Source organism: Gymnoscopelus braueri, assembly GCF_963280865.1.
Source record: "Gymnoscopelus braueri genome assembly, chromosome: 22".
Taxonomy (NCBI): Eukaryota; Metazoa; Chordata; class Actinopteri; order Myctophiformes; family Myctophidae; genus Gymnoscopelus; species Gymnoscopelus braueri.
In genome coordinates, this window is record NC_137624.1 from 16,982,508 (window position 1) to 17,007,275 (window position 24,768).

Genomic DNA, 24,768 nt, shown 5'->3' on the forward strand with positions numbered 1-24,768 from the left:
GTGGCAGTGTCTCAGGAGTTAAGAAATAATAACCATCTGGGCACCGGTTTGATCCCCAGCTCCATGTCGAAGTGTCCTTGACCAAGACACGGCCCTTGAAGTTTGTTCCCAATGCAGGTTGGTTGGTGCCTTGCATGGTTTTGCCTCTGCTGTTGCTGTGTGTGAATGGGTGACTGTGCAGCACATCGTGAAGCGATTTGGATAAAGATGCTAAATGGCAGAACACTTGGCTTGAGTTAAGACCACATAACAAACATTTAACAAATCCGTTTTTGCTGTTTAGTGACAGTGACACTATCTGTAAACAGCCAGGCTTAGGTCATGGTCCATTTTATTTTTTATCAAACAAGCTTTTTGCTGAAGTAAAAAAACTAAACGAAAAAAACACTGTATAAATAAATAAAAAACTACTGTATGATGCTTCGTTGCCTACAAATGTAGCAAGCAAACACCTATTTTGAACATTTTAATTTACTGAAGCAAAAATAAACTAAATATGTACTATAAACATTTGGGTATAACCCAAATGTATTTTTTTTGTATTTACAGTACATACTTTTGATACATACAAATTGCTATACTGCCCTGCCAAGTGCAACTACGAAAAAAGAATCACTGAAAATGGGTTTAAAAGTGATTCAACTGGTCAGCCAAATGAAACATGGGCATATAAGTGATATTACACTAATTGTACATCTGTTCTTGAGGTAATTGTTTATCCCTCAAAATCCCAAAGGCTAATTTGACCTTTGGGATACACAAATAAGTCGGTGTGTCCAAAAATGTAGTTACTGCACTTTGGCTTGGCAGGGCAGTATAGTAGGCCTATGTTTTTGTGTGTGTTATTGTCATTTTACCCACAATTCACTGCATGTGAGTATTAGGTCCTGTCTTACTAGTAGTAAGTCAGTTTTATGCAACAGTTAGCCTAATTGCGTATGGCAAATCTGACTAGAAGCTAGACATAAGTCCATAACTCAAGTCTATCTTTATGCAACTGGCCCCAGGAGAGAGACCGTCAACCACAAGCGCCATTAGGCTAGCGCAAAGCAGGCCTGGACAAACCGCTCCAAAACCACTGCTAAAACAAGAGTGGAACTAGACCGGATGCAGGATATACCACAGAAGGCCATGAGGAGGCCACGAGAGGTAAGAAGAGGTGAGATGTTCTCTCTAAAAGCTTGATTTGGCTTTTACGACCTGGATGTTAAAATTCCAGCCCAGACCTATTCCAACACCATGACCACTGTAATGTATTTATGGAAGCTCAAACCAGACACAAAGACCAGATGTTTAAAAGAATTTGCGAACAATATTCAGCTAATCGATAATATTTTTTGACCTCGAGGCAAAACCAAACATGACGTCTGCTAAAAAATCTGTTCCCAAGGTCAAATTCTACCTTAACCACTGAAGCCCTATTCATAACATTTCAAAAGTAGCTCATACGAGCTCACAATGTGTCACATCGCGACACGTTGTGAGTGTCTAGATAGGCCTGTCACAATTATTACATAATCGCCTAATGACAATTATTTGACATAATTCATCATAATCGTATCCATGTTGAAAAATGTTCATACTTTTTCAAACATTTCCCAAAAATAGTAGAAATAGCAGATCTACAAGCTCACAACGTTGTGAGCTTGTAGATCTGCTATTTCTACTATTTAGAAAATTATCAAATATGTCAGTAATTTCTTTGTATATTTAAGTTATTTGTCATATCTGCCCCAGGTGTGCAATTGTTTGATTACGAAGCCTAAAAAGGCAGACAGAGATTTTAGTATTTATTCACATGTTCCAATGTTCAATGCCAAACACGCAATTAAATCGTTAATCGCAATTATTTGAGTGACAATGACCGTCAACTTAAATTTGTAATCGTGTCAGCCCTATTTCTAGATATGCAACTTCCACGTCCTTTGCAATCGCTGCAAACTCATTGTGGTATGCTGTTTAACTTTATTTTTGATTATATTGTTATTAAATTCCCACTAGTAGGGCTCATACATTCCATCTACAGGTTTAAACCTAGCCTCTGCATTTCATCTGCCTTACTCTTTTCCTCGTGGGAAATAGAACAAACCCTCAGAGGTTTTGGAGGTTCACCGTCATGCCAAACTTCTGTTGAACAGAAACCTCAGAGGACATGTAAAAAATAAAAAATAAAAGCGTTGCTCTTTGCATTTCAGATGGACCTCTCTGCTACCTCTCTGGACCCAAAACCACTGTCAAATTCTCTGACTACATTTCCCATGAGCTCTCTGGCCAGCACTGCGGTGGTCACGCCTGTGACACGGCATTAATAATGCAGAAGGTGTGAGAGGAGGTGGTTTGTATACTGTACTTCATGTACAGTGGTTTGTATACTGTACTTCATGTGCAGTATATGGTGTTCCCGGATCGATTCAGTCTCCCTGTAGTTATCAGTAAAGCAATAGTTCTTGATCTCTGATCTGTATACTCAGTGACAATATCTGTCGCTTTGCAAGAGCAATACTGTTGAGCAACAGACCCAGAACTCACAGCTTTGTTTACAGTTTACAGACCACATAAAAAGGCACAATGTTCAGTGCTACCCAACACACCTGGACAGACCTCATGTTTGGTCCACTTGTTATTCATAAATAAGGGATATTCCCAACACAGTCTATCAATTTTCCAAGGGTTATTTCCAAGGTGTGTAAGCATTGCAATTGCAGTTGAGCTGACTACAGTTAAACAATTGACAAAAAAGGTTATTGATCAAAAAGTAGTAACTGAATAATCGGTTTAGTTACAGTATATGCCATGTACAGTAACAACAAACCACAACACCAACATGTGAATGCTTGTCTTTGTTCCATATTACGAAATGAGAAGTATTGTTTTTGACTCCGCGGTAAACATTCTGTTTTTTCCTACCATCATTTTACGGCCTGAATGAATGGCATAGACTAATTGAATAGTCATTCACTGCAGCCCCATGCGATCACCATTAGTGCATCTACAGCTGTGTGAGATTGTGCGTGTGTGTGTGTGTGTGTGTGTGTGTGTGTGTGTGTGTGTGTGTGTGTGTGTGTGCGTGTGTGTGTGTGCGTGTGTGTGTGTGCGTGGGTGTGTGCGCTTGCGCGTGCGTGTTAAATCACAAACACTTGTCCTCCTACTGTACCCACTCATCTGTTCATCTGCACCCTGCCATTTCCATCTGGCTTCTGTTACAGACGCACCAGGCCCCACACACACACACACACACACACACACACACCAACACAGCTGATTTAGCCTCTGGAACAGAAACACAAAAGTGGAGAGTAAAGCCTGACGTGCACGTCCAACGTACGCGCGGCCGCGCACCGAAAACAGCCGACATACAAGCTCACAACGCGTCACAGTGAGCTTGTACGTCGGCTGTTTCCGGCATAAGAAGGCGGACAAGGAGGCGGTAGGGGGAGGGGTTGTGGGGAGGGAGGAGTTGTGGTGGAGAGGGAGAGTCATTAGGTTAATGCATCCCTGCCATTGTACCAGAAAAAGCCCCACAGCGGCGGACAACAGCGGGGAGGACGCAAACCCCGCAATTTCTCAGAGGACCCGCGGGCCCATTGTCACACGACACAATGAGTTGCAGCAGGATAAAGTAGTTCTCTCAGGTTAGCGAGACGCCCACCCACCCCTTCCAAATGATTGTTATCAGGGCTATACCACCATGGAGAGAGATTATTGAGGGTTTGGAGCCAGTTCTCGTCTTCTCCTCCACACTAGGCTAACCACAACAGTCGGTCGGTGACCTCGGCGACAACAATGACAGCGTCTGAATGACTTACATGCCAAGGACACGATGGCGAGTCAGCTTTTTTTAGCTTTGGTCTCTTATGCTATTAAATGGTACATTAGCCAAAAATGTACCTGAGAGGGAGGGCCTGGGAGGGGTGGGGGAGTAGTTGTGTGTGTGTGTGTGTGTGTGTGTGTGTGTGTGTGTGTGTGTGTGTGTGTGTGTGTGTGTGTGTGTGTGTGTGTGTGTGCGGGAGCAATGAGGAAAATGGAAGAAGACATGCCGTAGGAGAAATGGCAGATGGAAGGGAACATAAAAGCAATATTACAGAGTTTCCAGATCGCTGGCCTACAAGCTGCTACATTTACTTTTTCCCTCTCTCCCCCCATTTCCTTTGCCTTTCTCTCTCTCTCTCACAATCCCCCCCACTTTGTCTTTTTTGTATTCTCTTTTATCACTCTCTTTCTACAGTTCAGTATATATTTCTCCACCGTCTCCATCTCTCTTAGGCCCTCGCCGCCACCACCAGGGAGGATAAAAGCAGCTTGTGCTTTTCATTTATTTATTTGTACTCTTATGATAATGTTCGGCGATACATCCTGGTAAGGCGGGGCCCACCCCAGCCCAGCCGAGTCCAGGAAACTGAATTTGTCAAGCTAGGCACGAGGTATAGGACGTGCAACGCCGGCCCCAGAGACTCTACCGTTGGCGTTTAGCAGTCGGCCTGCTCATTTAATGCTTATGTGTTTCATTTATACCACGTCGTGCGGCGAAAATAGCCAATCTACAAGCACACGACGTTGTCGCATCGCGCTGTGAGCTTGTAGATCGGCTGTTTTCAGCACACGGAACGGATGCACAACTAAATATAAATCGGACTTGGACTTCTCTTTTGTTCATTCATCTCAGGAGAACTGGAAAAAGCAGCAGAAGAAGAGTAGTGTGAGTGCTGTTTTCTTTGCGTGGTGACATTTCAGTTCCTCTGAGAAACATACCATACTGAGCCAATTGCTCCCGGCCGGCACCGCTCCCCCCCCCCCACACACACATGTTTGAGAGTTGCAGCTTTAATGGGAGACAATTGAGAGCTGGTGGCACTTTATAGTGGTGGCGCGGCCCTTTGGAAACAACTCGTAAAGCGGAAAGACGGATGGCTTCAGAGCGCAATAACAGAAACACACAGAGAGACGGCTCGGCCTCCCACAAACAAGCACACAATTAACCCCACACTCACGTGTGTGCGCGCGCACACACACACACACACACACACATATGCTTAAACCCTATATACTTCATTGTCCAGGGTCCCCCAGGGCTCTATCCTTGGCCCGCTCCTTTTTCCCTCTTACACCAAAAATCCCTTTCGGTGAAAATAGCCGATCTACAAGCTCACAACACGTCACAGTGCTATGCGCTGTGAACTTGAAGATCTGCTATTTTGGTTCGCCTACTGTATTTGTATGACGACTATGCCCAGAACAGGCATGCTAGGGGTTTGTGTGGTTAATCAGAACAGCTCTTCTAATTCAAACCTACAACATTTTAACTGCCGCACAGTATCCACCCAACAGCCATGTTGCCATGGTTACCAAGAGCCAGAGTAGTCCATAAATGAAAAAAAGAAAGGGTAGAAAAGAAAACACTCGACACATATATTATTTGTCGCTCCCACTCCAACCCCTCTGGTCTGTCACTTGAACTTTATGTCTTCTCATCTCACCTCACCTCCGCTTCACAGATTGCTTTTGCACCTCTGCACTTCCCCCTGAAGGGTAATTTATCAGATTTCAAGCTGACCAGTGGGCGGTTATTAGGAAAATGCTCTGTGCACGTAATTAGAAAAAGGCGCTGTGGCTGAAAACAGACTCTAGGTGTTTTTTGATAAAGGGGGGGCAACAGAGAACTCCACTTTGTGAAACTCAGTTCGGGTTCGAGAGGTCAAATCGCTGTGGCCCGAAATACACAATCTGAGGAAGATTAAACAAACGGGGGTCGATCCAATCCTAGGACGTGATACCATGCCCCCATGACCCATCCCTCGCGGAGGTGATAGGGTGACTTTGGCATGGCCCGCCGCCGCGGTCGAGATGAAAAAGCATGTTATTTTATTGCTGCGGTAATCTGCTGCAGATGACTGATTCATTCATGAGGCCATTTTTCCTGCTGTTCAATTTCTCCAACCCATAAGCCACTTTATTAAGAGAGCAAAGCACAGCGGCTTTGTTCAGATAATACACCCAAGTGCTCCTATTAAAAGCTCATACGAAAAACCGCTGGAATAGAAAGGAAAAGACCCACAATTATCAGCTTTGGGGGCTGATGAGAACAGAGACTGTGTTATAGCACTGGCAGAAAGCTTTGAGAACAGCAGCTGTATGAGGCCTTACGTACAGTATAATAACCTATATCAGTGGTTCTCAACCTGTGGGTCGGGGGTCCCCTCATGGGTCCCCAGATGACAGTAAAGTGACAATTTAAGGAATTAAAAAATAAATAAAAAAAGTTATCAAAAGTAATCAACAAACAATACTATAAAAACTGGTCAAACATTGGGCCAAATTGTCAAATAAAATAAGAAATATTTCACAATATTTATCTGTGGAACCGAGTCAAACAACATGTAATGCCTCAACTACTACAATTCCAAGTGTGTGTCAGGGTGGGGGGTCCCCAGTTCAAATGTGATTATTTTGGGGGGTCCCCAGTTCAAATATGATTATTTTGGGGGATCACGGCTTGAAAAGGTTGAGAGCCACTGACCTGTATGACTGAAACTCTGAGGTGGTGAGGAGCATGTGGCCCGAGACCCCCACTCCCCCCACTGATGTAATGTATTGTGTCTACACTGAGAAATCATTGGGATTTTCATGATTCACCATGAAATCACCATCTGGGCAAAGGGATATAACATGCCACAATGAACTAGTCACACCATACTGTATGCATAAGAAATACATAAAAAACACAAAATGTATGTAATTTTCATCTGCTGGCGTAGTGTCAGGCAAGTGTCATCATTATACTGTAACACCTCATTACAGCAAACCCCACATATCTGGCACCGCAGAGTAGTGTAAAACAAACCCAAAACCTATTTTAAGCCTGATAACGCATAAATAATGCATGCATGCAGCACTAGCATCGTGCATAAACAACAGATAAACAGAATCTTCTAATACTGCCAATAATGATCTTCTCATTATAGTTATAGTTGAATTCCAATGGGATCAAAGCCGCTATGCACAGTAAACTCCTCAATCCTTTGGCTAAATGTGTACATGCATGGTATATTAAGTAATTACATATGGCATATTTAATTACAACAAGGAAAAAGTAAAGCAAAAAAAACAAATCAGAGAGAAGCAGCAGTATCTAAACAGTTTGCCCGTTGGTTCTAACTCTTCATCACTTAAACCCTCTATACTAATACAGTCGACCGTGGTCAGCTCTGTAGTTTTGTCTGCTCTATTTCCCCCTCTACACCAAATGTCTTCGCCAAAAACAGCTGATCTACAAGCTCAGAGCACTACTACTACTTTCGGTCCTCGGAATAGGGATGCCAGGGTTCAAGTGGTTAAGGTGCTCGAACGATGAGTCTTTTTGCTGTGTTGAAGCTCAGTGTAATTAGCAGGTCTGTGCACTTGGATGGCGCGTTAATGAACCCTGGTGTCTTTCTGACTGTCAGTGTGACACAGGCTGGCGAGCAGGCAGCTGCACGCTGTGGGCACATGCTGCTCTGATATGCTAAGCCACCTGAGATATACAACCTCTCATGGCTACACAGACACACACACACACAAACAAACACACACTTGCATGAAAGCACACACGCATCCCCATAACGCTCAATGCAAGCGGATGGGTTTTTGCCGAACTTTAGACTAGATTTTATTACCTTAATAAACATTCTCATAAATACTACAATGCTTCCAGTCGCTAGTTTAAAGTCTTCTTTCAATCACCATGATATGCGTTTTGTTAAATTATGGTCCCATTTATTTTCAAATTAATTGATGATTAAGTAGGGTATGCTGTAGGAGGGGCGTGGCTACATTGTGATGATTTGATTGACAAGCTACACAATCAATAGCATTCATTCCCCACCCCCTGCTCTGGTCCCAACCAATAGCATTCATTTCCGGTTGCATAGGATATGACGCGATATAGAAAGATGGCGTATTTGAAATTGCTGAAAAATAGGCTTCATTTACAGTCTGTATGTCTATGGGTGTAACGCTGTCCATTCTTTGTTACAGTCTACTAGTACAGACACACAGATGCATGCAGTTGTATGTATGTGTTGGTGTGAGCGTGTGCTTCATATCCAGTATGTTTCTGTGTGGTATTGTGACTGTGTGTGTGTGTGTGTGTGTGTGTGTGTGTGTGTGTGTGTGTGTGTGTGTGTGTACGTGCGTATGCGTGAGAGAGACATTCCTATGCCCCCCCCTTCCCCACCCTATGGGGACGGTGCCCGCTGGCAGGGGGACAGAGAGGGGGGGGGGGGGGGGGGGGGGACAGAGGCAGCTTTGTGTGAGGTTCTGTGGGCAGCCACAGTGGCATGGGGCTTCCCCGCTACACGGATGAAAGACGGCCCTCTGTCCACTGGCTGCACTGCCCCGTCTGGCACACTTCCACTGCACTTCACAGGCTGAGCCTGCAGCGTGAACATCAAACAGGCTTTTATAGGCTCAAACAGCTTTACTGCAGTGTGGCTGTTTTTTTTGTTTTTGTGGTTTTGTTTAGTTTTTTCCCCCCATTTTTCATTTTATTGTACATCAAAAACTGTGAACTACATTAGGAATGTCTTTCTTATGTTTGATACTGTGTGCAGATAGACAGCAGTGTTGATTTCGTCGAAAAATATGACGAAAAATTTTTGTCGACTACCTTTTTTCACTGACGAAAACGACATAAAAAATGTTACGGAGGGACTAGTGGGGAAGAGATCCAGTAGAACTAAAAGACAAGTCATTTTTTGTTTGCTTGCGCTCGGGTGTTGCGCGCTGAAAATAGCAGATCTACAAGCTCACAACGCGCCGCGCTGCGACGCGTTGTGAGCTTGTAGATCGGCTATTTTCAGCATGCAACCGAGTGTAAAAAAATCTGCCATTGCGACGCCATCAAGGCACCGCCAAAATACATTTTAGTCGACTAAATCAACTGTAGATTTAGTCGACTATAATATATTTAGTCGACAAAAACTAGACAAAAACTAGAAACATTTCAAATGGAATTTCAAAAACAAGATGTGTTGTCAAAATCAACACTGATAGACGGACAGACTAATAGATATGTGCATGCGTGTGTGAAAAGTCCATCATCCAAATATGATCCAATTCACACACAAAAGAATAACAATATAATTTATGCAGCTCTGCCAGAAACCTCCACTGCTGTTAGCAACGTCCATTACTTTATGGAGGCAACAGAGGGACACACATCTGTGTGAACAGACTGCCCTGAACTGACTCAGTGCTTCTCAACGTAGGGCCTGGGGACCACCAGGGGTCATTGACAGAGTTCCAGGCGGTCCCCATAAAACGTATCAATCGTTAAATATCAGCATTACTTCATGTACAAGACGTTAACACAATTAGAGGATATAGAATTGTAATGTCGATCATAGTCTGCCTGCAATCCTCTCTACCACATCAATGCAACATGGAATTCTGGACAAAATCCTACCCAACAATAACAGAATATTCTAAGATTTGGGTCTGACAGACAGAATCTCATCAAATGGGGTCCGTGGCTCTATGTCAAGTAAATTAGGATCCTTCTTGCAATGAAAAAGGTAGAGAACCACCGGTCTAGATAGACAGAAGAGTATAGATATGGTCCAACCCCCACCCAGGGACATTCAGATCCATCAGGCTTTGGGTTTGGCTACAGCAACATGGATGTGAAAATGGTAATGACATCTTGCCCTCAGATCTGTGGTGGCAGCCGGGCTAGCTGCTTGTGCAGTAAAGCAGCACGCGCTAAAGCCGACCTTCACATTTCGAGCGTTTACCCTCCCCATCAGTGACCACTGCAGGGGCAAGAGAGTGCAACAAGAGGCGGGGGAAAAGGCAAGCGGGGCGAGAGAGAGCCTGTGTCCACGTCCTGCATTAAAAATAAATGAAAAGTACACCCAGATACGCCACCTGCGGAGTGCAACCCTCTCCCCCCCCCAAGTAAACACAGAGAGCCCTATTCTGTTTGAACAAATCAAAGTGATCAAACAGCAAAGAGGGGAAGGTATAGGCGCGAGGATGGCAGGCAAGAGGAAACGCTCCACGACAGATTTTATTCTCATGTGGAGATGATTTATGGCCCAGCAGTGTGCGGAGGATGGTGGGGTGGGGGGTGACAGAAGACCAGCGGTTTCAGCTCTTGGGTGATCAAATCAACTTGTTGCCGTTGTATGAAAGAACGAAACCCTTTGAGGTGCATAGTGTTGCCCTGCCCTTTTGGTCTGTGTCTGTGAAATTACAAAAATAAAAGCCATTCAAACTTTGTTAAGGCTTTTCTACCAGAAACTTAAGACAAGGTTGTGGTTTGTTTGTTGCTTTTTATGTGACTATGTTACACCTACTGCTCTAGACACAACACCATTGATTGACTGTGTTTTGTATGGTATGGACATGGACTTACACCGTTCCAGCAGCACTTCAAATGTGTTCGTTTGTGTTTGAATCATGGGCGATTATGCATTGTAACACTTTGGAAGTCAATTTGTTGCTGTAGCATCACAACAATAACAAATTCCAGTGTTTTTGTCATACTTGGTGACTGAAATTATTGAGCTCTTTGAACCCCAACAATCCCCATTTAGGAGGGAACATTCACAGAAAATAGCTGATCTACAAGCTACCAACGCATATACGCATTTATTTGTCTAACAAAATAATAATATAATAATATATATAACAGCTCTATTTTTATGTAATATTCTGCATTGGTGAGTGTGAATTTCTCCTTTGGGAATATCTTCATCGGTGTCGTAAAATAGGGAAGAAGGGAGGGAGAGAGAGAGAGAATAGAAGATGTGCTATACCAGATGATCACCACATTGCAATCTTGACCATAGATGGTTGTAGACTGGAGAAGAGAATCACTCCAGAGGCAATATTACCAATGCAATCTAAAACCGTTACTCAAACAGGTACACATACACTGTAGGTGTCCTGCAAAAGTAAGAGAGGACAGGTTATCTTAGCTGGACAATGGGAGCAGGTGGAGTTCAAACAAAATATATTACTTACAAAAAACGTGTGAAAAATATTGGATTTATCATGAAGTTATTGGATTCTTTTCTTATCTTTTATTCAATAGTTCTCAAAGAAACTTTCCGTTTTCCATTAACTTTTTTTTTTCAATTTGGGCTGGCGGTCCAGGCACCTAGGCTACAATGTAGCCTGACAGCGCGTTGCGGGTTCGAGTCCCGATTCCGATGGCCTTTGATGCGTGTCACTCCCCATCTCTCTCTCCCCATTTACTGGGAGCCTACTGTCCTATCTATAATAAAGGCATAAAAAAGACAATCTAAAACAATACAATTTGTTATTTTTTCCTGTTCCGTTCCACCAAACACCAAATAATGCCGACATTCAGGTTCATGCAGCATAGATCAACATCATACACTGTATATAAACCGTATATACTTAGTTGACTGGGGTCAACTAAGGACTCTATATACTTGGCCCGCTCCTTTTTCCCCTCAACACCAAATCTCTTTGCCAAAGCTCACAAGTATCACATCTTGTAGAAACTGCTATTTGTGACGAATGTCCAAGAATCAAGATTTATTTGTCACTACTCATACAGGTATCCGTCTGAATACTTTACTGTTATTAATATTTGTTTAAGGATGTTTTTTATTGTGATGTTACCCTTCTGTACCTGTACTTCTATTATGCTGTGCTATCTCTGGCGATTAGGTTATCCATCTATCTATACAGGTACAAGCAGTGAAATGCAAGCGTGTGAAGTCCATGGAAAATACTGTGCAACGTCAGCATAACGACAACAGCAATCATCAAGCTAAGAAAGATAAAGCTGAGAAAAGAATGAGAAAGATAAGATAAGAAGAAAAAAAACGTGTAGAATTTACGAAGGCAGCAATAGAAACATCAGCTTAACAACAGCATGTTGTTCACCCCCCAGGACACAGGGGGCACTAGGGGTTTGTTCATGTGGCTAAACATGATCCGACGGGAAGTGTGGGTCAGGTCGGAGCACCCAAACACCCTGAAGGACTGTCTGCTCCGTGTCCGTTTCTATATCTCTCGCATCCGTGTCCTCGCTCTACCTCCGCCTTTCATCCCATTGTTGAGTCTGAGAGGGCACAAATGGAACCCAAATGGACCCGTTTGGGTTCCAATTTGCGCCCTCTCAGAGTTAAGTTAACACTGAGTGATTTTTACAGTGTGTGCACACACAGCGGGGGTGTCGAGAAGGGATGTACGCAGTAGCAACATCAGCACAACAGCAGCATGTTGTTCACCCCCAGGATAGCGGCGCTAGGGTTTTTCATGTGGTTAACCCCTTATAACCGGGAACGCATCTGTGTAACCACTATTTTATACTTTGGCTTTAAAAAAAATTGCAGATATACAAGCTCATAGCGCGGCACTTGGTGATCTACAAGCACTTGCACTACGAGCTTGTAGGTCTGCTATATTTTTTTGAAAAAAGGTGAAAATGTGTGCAAATCTTTGAATACATATTTTTTTTAAAGCAGATTTTTTTTTACTCAAATCTTCGCTTCTGGGGATTCTACAAATGTCTTCTAAATCCTAACGGTTAAATTCATGTCAAGGACCATCCAAAATGATGTATTTGGCCGCGGACCCCCATCTCAAAATATTTTGTTCCAGGGACCCCCAGAAGCAAAAAAATTACTTAAAAGTTTATGTTTATTTATATATTCAAAGATTTGCACACATTTTCACAATTCTTTTTTTCAAAAATAGCAGATCTACAAACTCATAGCGCGGCACTTGGTGATCTACGAGGACTTGGTGCTTGTAGATCTGCTATTTTTCAAATAGCCAAAGAAAATTTAAAGTGACACAGATGCGTTCCCGGATTGAATGGGTTAAAAACGTGATCCGATGGGAAGTGTGGGTCCTTTGCACCCTCTCAGAGTCACGTTAACACTGAGGATTTTACAGTGTACACACAGCGGGGTGTCCAGAAGGGATGTGTGTGTGTGCTCACACACACACACACACACACACACACACACACACACACACTAGAGAAATATGTACTGTATGCAGGCAAAACTGTGTCATGCAACACTTAGTTTTTTGGAGAGGATATAATTAAGAGACATCCATTTTCAGCTGACTGAGGGGTTTTGTGTGTGTGTGTGTGTGTGTGTGTGTGTGTGTGTGTGTGTGTGTGTGTGTTGGGGGGGGGGGGCAGTATTGGCATTAACCCATTAAGACCTGAGGCCGATTCTACAAATGCATTCTGAATCGGTAGTTCTCAAAGTCTTTTTGTGCCAAGGACCCCCAAACTTATATATATTTGGCCGTGGACCACCCATCTGAAAATGGTTTGTGCCAGGGACCCCCAGAAGAGAAGATTTGTGTAAAAATAAATGTTGAAAAACTATTTTCTTCAAAATATTTCACAAACAGGAACAGCAGATGAGCTCGCAGCGCGGCACGAAGTGACGCCCGGTTTTAATGGGTTAAAAGCTTCAAACAGCAGAATAGTGAGTGTGAAATGTGGTTGGCTGTGTGTTCTAACAAGGGTTAAGTGGTAAAAAAAAAGGTTGAGTGTAAAATTAGATTACGTAAGATTAGATCGCACTTTATTGATCCCCGCGGGGTGAAATTCAGCCATCACAGCATATGAAGAGATCAGAAATACCAAGGCCCATGATTAACAAGATAACATTAGATTACACAATAACAAATACATAACTTAAATAAAGAAAACATTGTGCAGTGTGCTATATGCTAATAGAACAATATAATGCCATTACAAAATATATATTGTACAGTATTATCTTATAGACTGTAAAAAAAACTTAACATATTGCTCTTTAAAAAAGTAAACAAAGAAATAAAGTGACAAGCCCCGTCTTCACACATTTTGTGTTGGAAAGCATTTGACTTTACGGTGAAAAGAATGCAACAGTACTAAGCATTTACCCATGAAATGAGTTCCCTTACTGCAATGCTCTTTGGCTTTTAGAGTGTGGCTGAAATTAAACAGATTATATGAGTGAGATTCAGCAGTCCAGTGGTTTGCATCACCGTCTGAACGAACGATAGTTCCAAGCCAGCAAGTAGACAAAGTCCGACTCTCACATGACTGATTTAAAACCCTCTCTAAATGCTGGCAATAACCAACAAAGACCGCTGAAGCGCTGGTATTGCTCACTACCTTAGAAATGAATGTATAACCACAATGAGATGCCAAAACACATAAAATCTGTTCAACCGCAAAGCAACTCCTGAATTAATTGCAAACATAAAAATGGAAACAAATTAATCTACCCGCTCTACCAAAAGTACAGTACATTTTTATCTAGATCTCTTTGAAATATCTGATGAGAGCAAGAAGAGAAGCTCGTCTTTTACTCTCATCTTGGCTCCCGTCTTCTCCTCCCTTGCCAGTCACTCTGGGCCTGAGAATGACTTCTTATCTTGTGTCTCTGTACGCGGGGTAGGAGCGCGCGCGCACGCACGCAAACGCACGGGACCAACATAATAAGCAGAACCACTTGAGAGATACACCACAGAGATACCGTACAAGCCAGCAGGACTACATTAACCCATTTAGACCGGGTAAGAATCATGTGTCATTTCTTTGGGCTATTCAATTTTTAAAAAATCGTGGAAAGTTTGTACAAATCTTTGAATATATATATATATATTTTTAAGCGAACATTTGTAACTCAAATCTTTGCTTCTGGGGGGATTAGAAGACAAATGTCTTCTAAATCCTAACAGTTTTTAGAAAAAACATATGTTGCTATAATATCAGTGGTTCTCAAACTTGTCAAGTTTTGTCAAGGACACCCAAAATGGGCCGTGGACCCCCATCTGAAAATATGTTGTTCCAGGGCCCCCCCCCCAGAAGCAAAGATTTGAGTTGAAAAAAAGTTAAAAGTGTTTGCTTTAAAAAACATCATACCCAGTGTGAAGTGGTCGGTGTGGTCATCACAGTGGTCATCATAGTGATGGAAGCTCACTTCCAAAAAAAACTGATTTTTGGAAGTGCATAATCCTATTTATAGGTTATTAATGTCATCATGTGTCTCGCTAGCCAATCACAGTGCTGAATAGAGTCAGCCAATAGAGTCAGCCAATCACAGTACAGCTAGGGGTCTACTAATGGGCCAATCACAGTGCAGGAAACTAATACTAATGAGGTGTCCCAACCCCACTTATAGGGGCGGCTAGACCGCCCAAAAAAATATATACCGGTATATTCAATGATTTGCACACATTTTCACGATTTCTAAAAAATAGCAGATCTACAAGCTCATAGCGCGGCGCTCGGTGCCACGCTATGAGCTTGTATATCTGCTATTTTTGAATAGCCAAAGATATCTAAAAATGACACACAAGATGTGTTCCCGGTCTTAATGGCTTAACAATCAAATGAGATGAAGAGTCCCAATACTAGTAATCAGAGAGCAGCGCTAAAACCTCTTCCGACTCTCCCAAGCATAGAAACACATACAGTATCACATACTGTATATATATAATCTCCCCAAGGAACCCTGAGGGAGGCCTCTGGAGAAGTATACGAGCACAGAGCCATCTGCAGAGGGAGCGTTGTGTCACATATAGGCCTCCGAGGGGTTAAGCTGCTCGAGTGAAGTGAAGTCACACGTTCCCAGGCAGTCCCAGAGCATCAGATGCACATTAATGCAGCCTGTCTGCATACATACACAGTACACACACACACACACATCGACCTATACATGAACCCAAGGTAAAGGGTTTAAGTGGTTAAATTAACACTAAGGATATTACTGTGTATCACACAGATATACCTCTCTCCCTATATATATATATATATATATATATATAGTACAATTTTGAGGTACTTTTGCTTTACTGGAGTATTTCCAATTGTCTATACTCCCTATTTTATTCCTAGGCTATTTGAAAATAGCAGATCTACAAGTTCACAACGCGTCGTGAGCTTGTAGATCTGCTATTTTCAAACATGATAGTACTTTTACTTTTGGTACTTTAAGTACATTTTGGTACCAATACGTTTGTACTTTTACTCAAGCACATTTTGAATTCCGGACTTTTACCTGGAAAAGAGTATTGATACTCTTACTTAAGTAAAACATTTGAGTGCTTTTTCCACCACTGTATAAACCCGACAAAAAAAGTAAAGGGTTTGAGTGGTTAAATTAACACCAAGGATACTACTGTGTATCACACAGATACATCTACATATACACACACACACACACTAAATCCATACTTCAGTACAGCTAGGTGACATTGGGTGAGGGTGTGTGCGTGCGTGGGGTGGAGGAGAGAGAGCTGGTGCGTCTTTTTAGCCGGTGGAAATGTAACCTCAGCAACAACAACAAAAAAAGAGAGAAAAAGATGACCTCTTCATTTCCCTGAGCGCTGACCTTCACGAGGCTTTGGTCATGCTCTGCAGGCTGACTGTGAGGTCGCATGTCACTCTCCTGCACGTCCCCAAGACCCTGCTCTGCAAGCAGAGTGATGACAGATACATCAACACGGCCTTGACCTCTGGGATCGAAAATGGCCGGCCGAGGATTTTTGGGGGCCTCCCATTCAAGGTTCACACACACACACACACACACACACACACACACACACACATTAACCCATTAAGACCGGGAACGCATCTGTGTCATTTAATTTTGTATTTCTTTGGCGAATCAAAAATAGCAGATATACAAGCTCATAGCTCATGCTTGTATGAGCTTGTAGATCTGCTATTTTTGAAAAAAAACGTGAAAATGTGTGCAAATCTTTAAATATATATATTTTTAAGCAAACGTTTGTAAAATATTTTGTCCCAGGGACCCCCAGAAGCAAAGATTTGGGTTACAAATGTTCGCTTTAAAGAATATATATTCAAATGTTTGCACAAAAATGTTCATGCTTTTTCAAAAATAGCAGAGCTACAAGCTCATAGCGCGGCACTCGGTGCCGCGCTATGAGCTTGTAGATCTGCTATTTTTGAATAGCCCAAAGAAATCTAAAATGACAGATGCGTCACCCGGATTGAATGGGTTAAAACGGTCCATAGAGACAATACAGAGGTCAAAAGGGTAAAAAAAAAGAAAGGACCCCGGTGATAAAAAAGGTCAGTCTTTGCCTGTAATAGAGTTAATTCCTTGTCGGAGTTAGTATCTAACGTGCGGCGGAGGAGGGGGGGGGGTCATGGTGTAGTGTGCCTTGGCTTCTCTGGCTGAGGTGAGCTCATCATGGTACAGTATGTCGCTACAGTACTCGTCAGACAGCATTTATGAGCTTGTAGATCTGCTATTTTTGAACATTTGTGCAAATATTTGAATATATATATATATATTTTTAACATTTTTGACTCAAATCTTTGCTTCTGGGGGGTCCCTATTACAAAATATTTTTAGATGGTCCTTGACATGACAAAGTTTGAGAACCACTGATATTATAGCAACATACTGTACGTTTTTTTTCACAACAAAAGAAAACTGTAGGATTTGGAAGACATTTTGTAGAATCGGCCTCAGGTATTAACGGGTTAACCAGCTTGGACAGCGGTGAAACTGGGAGGCCGGAAAGAAGACAGCTGTTCCATATCACTGTTGTCTCTTGCATTATGGGAAATCATAACACAGAACTGTGTTATGATGTGAACGTATACAGTACAGTGTGTGTGGGTGTCTGTCTGTCTTGACTATCCTAACTTAATTTCCCACTCTTTGTAAACTAAGCCAAAACGGGGAAAAGAAATGCCCCACATACTGTGTTCACCAATGCTTTGAGTTTATAAAGACGTTTTGGTCACAAACTAAGACATATCTCAGAACTCCTGGCTTAAAAATACAAACTGTGGAGCTGAATGAGACTATGAAGATATGTATGACAAAATACAGATCTATCCTATATGGATTAAAACCTTGTAGAACACTTATACATACGGTGCATAGTTTAGGATGCAAATCTTGGAATATATATATTTTGGGTGGTCCTTGACATGTAAAAGTTTGAACACCACTGATGTAGCAACATAACGTCTTTCAAAAAACTGTTAGGATTTAGAAAACATTTTGATTTATTTTTTCACTATATTTAAGTAAATATGAGTAAAAAATTAGCTGAAAACCATTGGTCTAACGTGACTCAAGAGTTTGTCTGTCATTAGGTACCTTCATGTGAAAAACGTGAAGTGGTCTGCTTCGTGTCTTTCAAGATAATACGGCGGTTTATTTCAGGAATGTAAAACTCGACGGCAGCGTTCTACGTTATACCAATACAGATTGCATACTTGCTCTTATAGTTTCCATGAATGTTTTCTACGTTTCAAGGAAGTCTGGAGGAAGTTGAGGCTGTTTGAAGCAACGGGCCTGGGCTGGTTTTGTGCTCCCCTTGTTTGATGTGTTAGTTTTTAAAACCTGTCTTGTCTGTCAGTACCTAATATGGACCAACACAGATAACGGGAACCAATACTCTATAGGCTTTACGGAGAGGTATGGCAGAATAACAGATAAAACCATCTGCTTCTCTCTCTCACTCCCTCTCTCACTCCCACTCGCATTTCCAGCGACTCTTAATTTCTCTCTCCCTCTCTCTCTCTCTCTCTCTCTCTCTCCCTCAGATCCATCTCATCCTATCTCCTCTCACAGAGCTCTGCAGTCATTTGGCTCACTCTGTCGGGAAAGCCTTCCCGCTTGAAAACGGCCATTTATATAGAAACTCCATATTCACAGCCTTCAGACTTATCGTCTGCCGTTTTTACTTCTCCATCACAGACGCAGAGGAAGTATAATTTAGCGGGTGGAATATGGAGAGAGTGTCGGCCAGACGGAGATAAAGACGTGTGATGTTCTCCTTCCCTCGGGTAGAGAGAGGGATGGGATTGTGGTTTTGGGGGCGCGTGCAGGCAGCTCAGAGGATGGGGGGGGGGGGGGGGAGTGGGGGGAGGGGTGTTCGGTTTTACAGACGCACACGAACACAAGACGGTGTCGGCTGGCAAACCATATACTATTAGAGCTATATCAAACCCCCAGAATCCCCCTGCTGCATTAGCTGTCATAACAGAGCCACTATAAGTGTTAGAGAAATGATGCCGCCTGGTTTCAGCTCCATACCAGGGAGTGACTGTTTTTCTATATGTTAACAGGGGCACTAAAGCTTGATTTATACTTCGTTGCGTGCCGGTGTCAAGTACTGGAAATAGCAGACCTACGAGCTCTCAATATGTTGCATTGCAACACGTTGTGAGCTTTCATATCGTAAAAATTAAGTTTACCCATGTCCGTTGTTTTGTTTATTTCTCACCAACGTCAACACAGCTACAATAGAATTGTAATATGATTAGTCAACACAGGTTTCATGTTTAAGTCTACCTACACTAGAAGTAATCTCTCAAGAACAGATTCTGCACTGCGTTGGAATCTGTCGGGGAGGTTCGTCATAACGTGTGCGCATTCAGATCAGGAAGCAGGCCGCGCTTTACCCAATCAAATGTAGTGGGCGGGATTCACATGTCCGTCGATCTTTCCCCCTCGAAACAAACCCAAACTAATTTAACAATAGCGTCCGCGGAGCAGACAAAACCACGGAAAGATATTCACATTTTAACTTACTCTTTCATCATAGAAACAAGTGGGCTTATAACCAAAACGATCCATGTTCTCTGGGAGAAGTGGTGTTAGTGTTCCGTGTAGAAATATTGTTAGTGGGAATGAAAACATAGTGGCACCCACCGGAAGTGAAAGCTGAAGGCAGACCTCTAAACCCCGGTTTCCTTGCGCACTGGTGTCACGTTTTCTTCCGCCCAGAGCCAACAGACATAGAACAAACAGCAGAGGGCGCTGTTTTTCATTTTCAGTTGGCGATGGGTTCCCAGATTGCACTAGAAGTAAGTAGACCAACTTAGAAGTAGGTGAAACTAACTTGACGCTATTGGCAAGAAATCGACAGGCAAAACACTTAAAAAATAAACTGCTCAAATCAAAGAATCTCGGTTGACTGTGGGGGTCTCTGACTTGACTATTCAAATCATAGATTCCCAGGGGCGTTTCAGGGTCCTATTGGGGCAGCCGCTCTCTGATCCACCCGGTGACCTCATTCAGCACGGACTCCGCCACCTCCGGGAGGTCACGGTGAAGGGAGTGGTACCCTCCTTCGTACACCTTGAGCCTCTTGTCTCCGCTCTGGGCCTTGTCGTACATGAGCCTGGACCCCCTGATGTCGCAGAGCTTGTCCGCGTCGCCGTGCAGCAGCAGGAACGGCCAGGCGACGGACGGCAGCTCCCGCTCGACGCGCGCCGCCGCCCCCATCAGCTGCACGCCGAACGCCACGCACATCCCCCCGTGGGCGTTCAGCGCGTCCGCCTTGTAGGCCGCCACTTGCTTCTGGTCCCGCGAGACCCACCTGGACTCGATGGCGCCCAGGGTGAAGCCGGGCAGTATGTGGTTCAGGATCTTGGCCAGGAACACCTTGAACGGCGTGGCCGAGTCCGGGTTCATCTGCACCATGGGGGCTACGAGGACCACGCCGGCGAACTCGCCGGGCCTCTCGCACGCCGCGAGGATGGCGACGGCGCCGCCCATGGAGTGTCCCACCATGAAGACGGGCAGGCCCGGGTGGCGAGCCTTCATCAGGTCGACGTGCTGCAGCGAGTCCCGGACGTACACCTGGAAGTCCTTCACGTTCATCCTGGGCCCTTCGCTCTGTCCGTGACCCACGTGGTCGTGGGCGAACACGCACAGCGACAGTGCCTTCAGCCTCCGCGCGACCTCGTCGTACGGCCCGCAGTGCTCTCCCGCCCCGTGGGCGACGTAGACCAGAGCCGCCGGCGGACCCTCCGGCTCCCAGTAGCGGCAGAACAGGTGCAGCCCGTCGGCGTTGACGAAATGCTCGAGGTCGTCGTAGGGGACGCCTTGTGGCGACCTCCGCCGCGAAGCTCCCGGCTTCAGCATGGGAGGGGGACAAAGTAAAGATCTGGACGCTCCCATCTGATATGACGGGGAATATTCTGGTGAAAACGCTCCCGTCAGCCTCTTTGTAAGGCGTAACAGCTCTTGGGCATAGCTCATGGTAATGTTACATATATGTATGTATGTCAGCCAAACCTTGCCCAAATATGGAGTTTCTGCCCAAATATGGAGTTCCACACTTCAACAAATGTTTTCCCAAATATGGACTTTTTGCCCAAATATGGAGTTCCTGCATGCCCTCTAGATAACCTCCCCGTGTGACCGCATCTCTTCCTGTGTTGTTGAGAGGTTGACCTTTCTAGTGCGTCCTGCTGTTAGCCCCAGAGCGGAGGAGGGGGGTTTCACAGGGCTTTACTTATTTAATATACCCAGTTAAGTGAGTTCTCCCTCTTCCTCGTTAGCAAGGTCTAATGTTAAGGCTCGGTTTGTGCCTGACCAATTGCATGGCCAGCAGCACTTTCTTTTGTCAGTGTTGTGGTTTCAGTTTCCCTAGTGTTGTTATAGAGTGAACAAACAACCTGCTACAGTAAAAATAATAACAAATAAAATACAACAAAATTGCCAAAATATGGAGTGCCGACGTGCACAGGAAAGCCATGCCATTATTAAACCCTGTCTTGTTTCTTTGCTAAGACATTCAGATCAGACTTTGACAGGACGTGTCCTCTCATCATTATACTTTACCCCAAATATTAATTTAACAGAGTCTCTTTATACTTGCACATCCTTGGAAGATAATAATCTGGGGGATGCAGCCAAAGTGGAGAGGACAGAATAGTCCCAGACTTAATTGATCAGATATGAGGCCAGTGTGTGTCTCTGTTGTTGTGACTGGGAGATAATAATGATTCATTTTCCAGTCTGCCATCCCAGGGCTGAGATGCTACAACCTAATTCAATCCATCGAGCTGTGTTTTTTTTCCCTTCTCCCCCTCGTCAGATAAGTGCTGTAATTAATTACATTAGAGTGGGGAAACTTCATTAGTAGCGATACACCTCTACTCCGGATACCCTCGTATGTAAAAGACCAGCTCAGATCAAAGTTTTGTGATGTAGACAGATGAGAATCCAAAGACACGATTGTAAACGTTTCAGAACGTTTACAACTAGCACAAACAAACGCAGTTAACCACCCTAGCGTCCATATTCTGGGCATGTGATAATAGGCGAACATTCGGCGACAATAAGCGAACATTCATCGAAAATAGCAGATATGCGAGCTCAGACCGCGTTGCAATGCAACGGCTAGCAGTGACACAGTGGAGAATTGTCAACGACTAAATTGGGGAGAAAATTAGGGGAAATGCCAAAAAAACAAAACAAATTACAACAGGATAATAATTCAATGTATATTATTCAAAGTAGTTCATCTGTTCAGATGGCATCAAACAGCACACAATCTGACACAAAGAAGAAACACAATCAAGTTACAACTTGAAACACGAAACACATGCTACACTTTTTCAGATCTATCCTTTTCATTACCATTTATTCAAGCACTAATTAATGCTCACACGCAGCGCAGAGAAAAACAAAACAAAATATATTTTATCCTGGAAAACACAGCAAAAGGCCCACGGTGAAAATGTTCATCTTAGGCAACTAACTGCTGATGAAAAGGAATTCACTAATCACCATCCTAGGCTAAAAGATCATGCATCATCAGCATCAACATTCTCATTGTTTTCCCCCATATAAGGAGGAATTTGTTGGTGATTTAAAGACGATCAGATGTGACCATTAATATCTGAATACTAGCGATGCATACTGCAGGGCAAGCGTTTGTTAGTGTCATGGAGCTACGCACAATGATGTGAATGCAAGCATTAACCCCTTAAGACCGGGAACGCATCTGTGTCATTTTAGATTTTTTTTTCTCGAAAAATCTTGATATTTTTTTGCAAATCTTTTAAATAGATATTTTTCCAAAATGTTTTACTTAAATATTTGAGTAACCCCTGGGACAAAATATTTTGATATGGGGGTCCGCGGGGGTCCGCGACACAAAAACGTTTGAGCACCACTGATGTAGCAACATTAGGATTTAGAAAACATTTTGATTTATTTTTTTTCACTATATTTATTTTCTTAAGTATATATTTGAGTAAAACATGTTTGCTTGAAAAAAATATATATTCAAAGATTTGCACACATTTTCATGATTTTTCAAAAATAGCAGATCTACAAGCTCATAGGATAGCTAGAATTAGCCAAATAAATCTATAATGACAGATGCTTTCCCGGCTTTAATGGGCTAATAATCATCACACATAAAACAGACCTACTGTACATAAAGCATTTAAACAAACAAATGCGGGTATTCCACGCAACACAGATACGCACATACACTGATGAGCAGTCCCACCCTTTTCTTTTTTTTTGCATGCACATACAGTACACGATTCCACCCATGCAGCTCACAGATTAGCATACTTCTCAGCTGCATGTCATGCTACAGTATATCTAATCATCAGCATGACTAAGCTGTAGCATCACGTGACGCGTCTCTGCAGAGGATGCACTCTGTAAGGGTAGGCTGCATTTTGAATTCAATCAAAGCACAGTGAAAGCCCCACATATTACATATTGAGTCACCCAGGATCAGAGGCTTGTACTAAACATACTGTAAGGGTGTTTCCATTTGAAAAAAATATGATAAACTAGAAAATGTGCTCCTCGGAGCACAGGTCTCCGCCAGTACTGTTCCTGATTAATCCTGTCTTACCTATTTATATTACATATTGTCACGTGTCACTTGACCAATGTTAGCTTGGCTGATGGAAGCTCACTTCAAAAGATCACCTATTCATAGGTTTTTATTTCATCATGCGTCTCGCTAGCCAATCAAAGCATTGGTGACAACATATTGTCACGTGTCACGTGAAGCTTGACCAATGTTAGCTTGGCTGAGACGGACACACACACGGAAGGACGGAGACGAAAACATACTCTCCACCATACTGGCGGAGACAAAAATATATAATTGTAATTGTATATATCATCATGTCATATACAGTGGTATAAAGTAACTAAGTACATTTACTCAAGTACTGTACCTTTGAGGTATTTTTGGGCAGTGTAGCCGCCCCTATAAGTGGGGTTGGGACACCTCATTAGCTGTATTGTGATTGGCTCATTAATACACCCCTAGCTGTACTGTGATTGGCTGACTCTATTGGCTGACTATTCAGCACTGTGATTGGCTAGCGAGACATATGATGACATTATAACCTATAAATAGGATTATGCACTTCGAAAAGAAAAAAAATCGAAGTGAGCTTCCATCACTATGATGACCACTGTGATGACCACACCGCCCACTTCACACTGGGTGTGATTTTTACTTTACTGGTGTATTTCCAATTGTCAGTACTTTTACTTCTACTCCACTACATCTCAGAGGCAAATATTGTACTTTTACTCCACTACAATTTTATGAAAACTTTAGTTACTAGTTACTTTGCAGATATACATTATTACATTATAAAACATACATTAACCACTTTAGCCCTATTTTATACCTAGGCTATTTGAAAATAGCCGATCTACAAGCTCACAACGCGTCGCATCGCGACTCGTAGTGAGCTTGTAGATCTGCTATTTTCAAACATTTGAATACTTTTACTTTTGGTACTTTAAGTACATTTTGATACCAATACTTTTGTACTTTTAGTCAAATACATTTTGAATTCCGGACTGTTACTTGTAACAGAGTACTGGTCATATACACACACACACACACACAGACACACACACACACACACACATATAAATAAAATGAGATATGAAATAATGAGATGGCAAGCTGACCTCAGCGACATGGAGCTAGAGACATAAAGGACCTGACCCATACAAG

The 24,768-nt window shown here is 43.0% G+C and overlaps 2 protein-coding genes across 6 annotated transcripts in view; both read right to left on the minus strand.

The window, feature by feature from the left end:
* Positions 1 to 24,768, minus strand: part of vav2 (vav 2 guanine nucleotide exchange factor) — a 328,621-nt gene that overhangs the window by 148,567 nt on the left and 155,286 nt on the right. The gene's annotated exons all lie outside the window — the stretch shown is intronic.
* LOC308078206 (monoglyceride lipase-like) lies at positions 20,001 to 20,894 on the minus strand (the record flags this gene model as incomplete). The annotated part of the gene is made up of 1 exon (XM_080419331.1): positions 20,001 to 20,894. The coding sequence occupies one exon, from the start codon at positions 20,892 to 20,894 to the stop codon at positions 20,001 to 20,003; it is 894 nt and encodes a 297-aa protein (XP_080275457.1).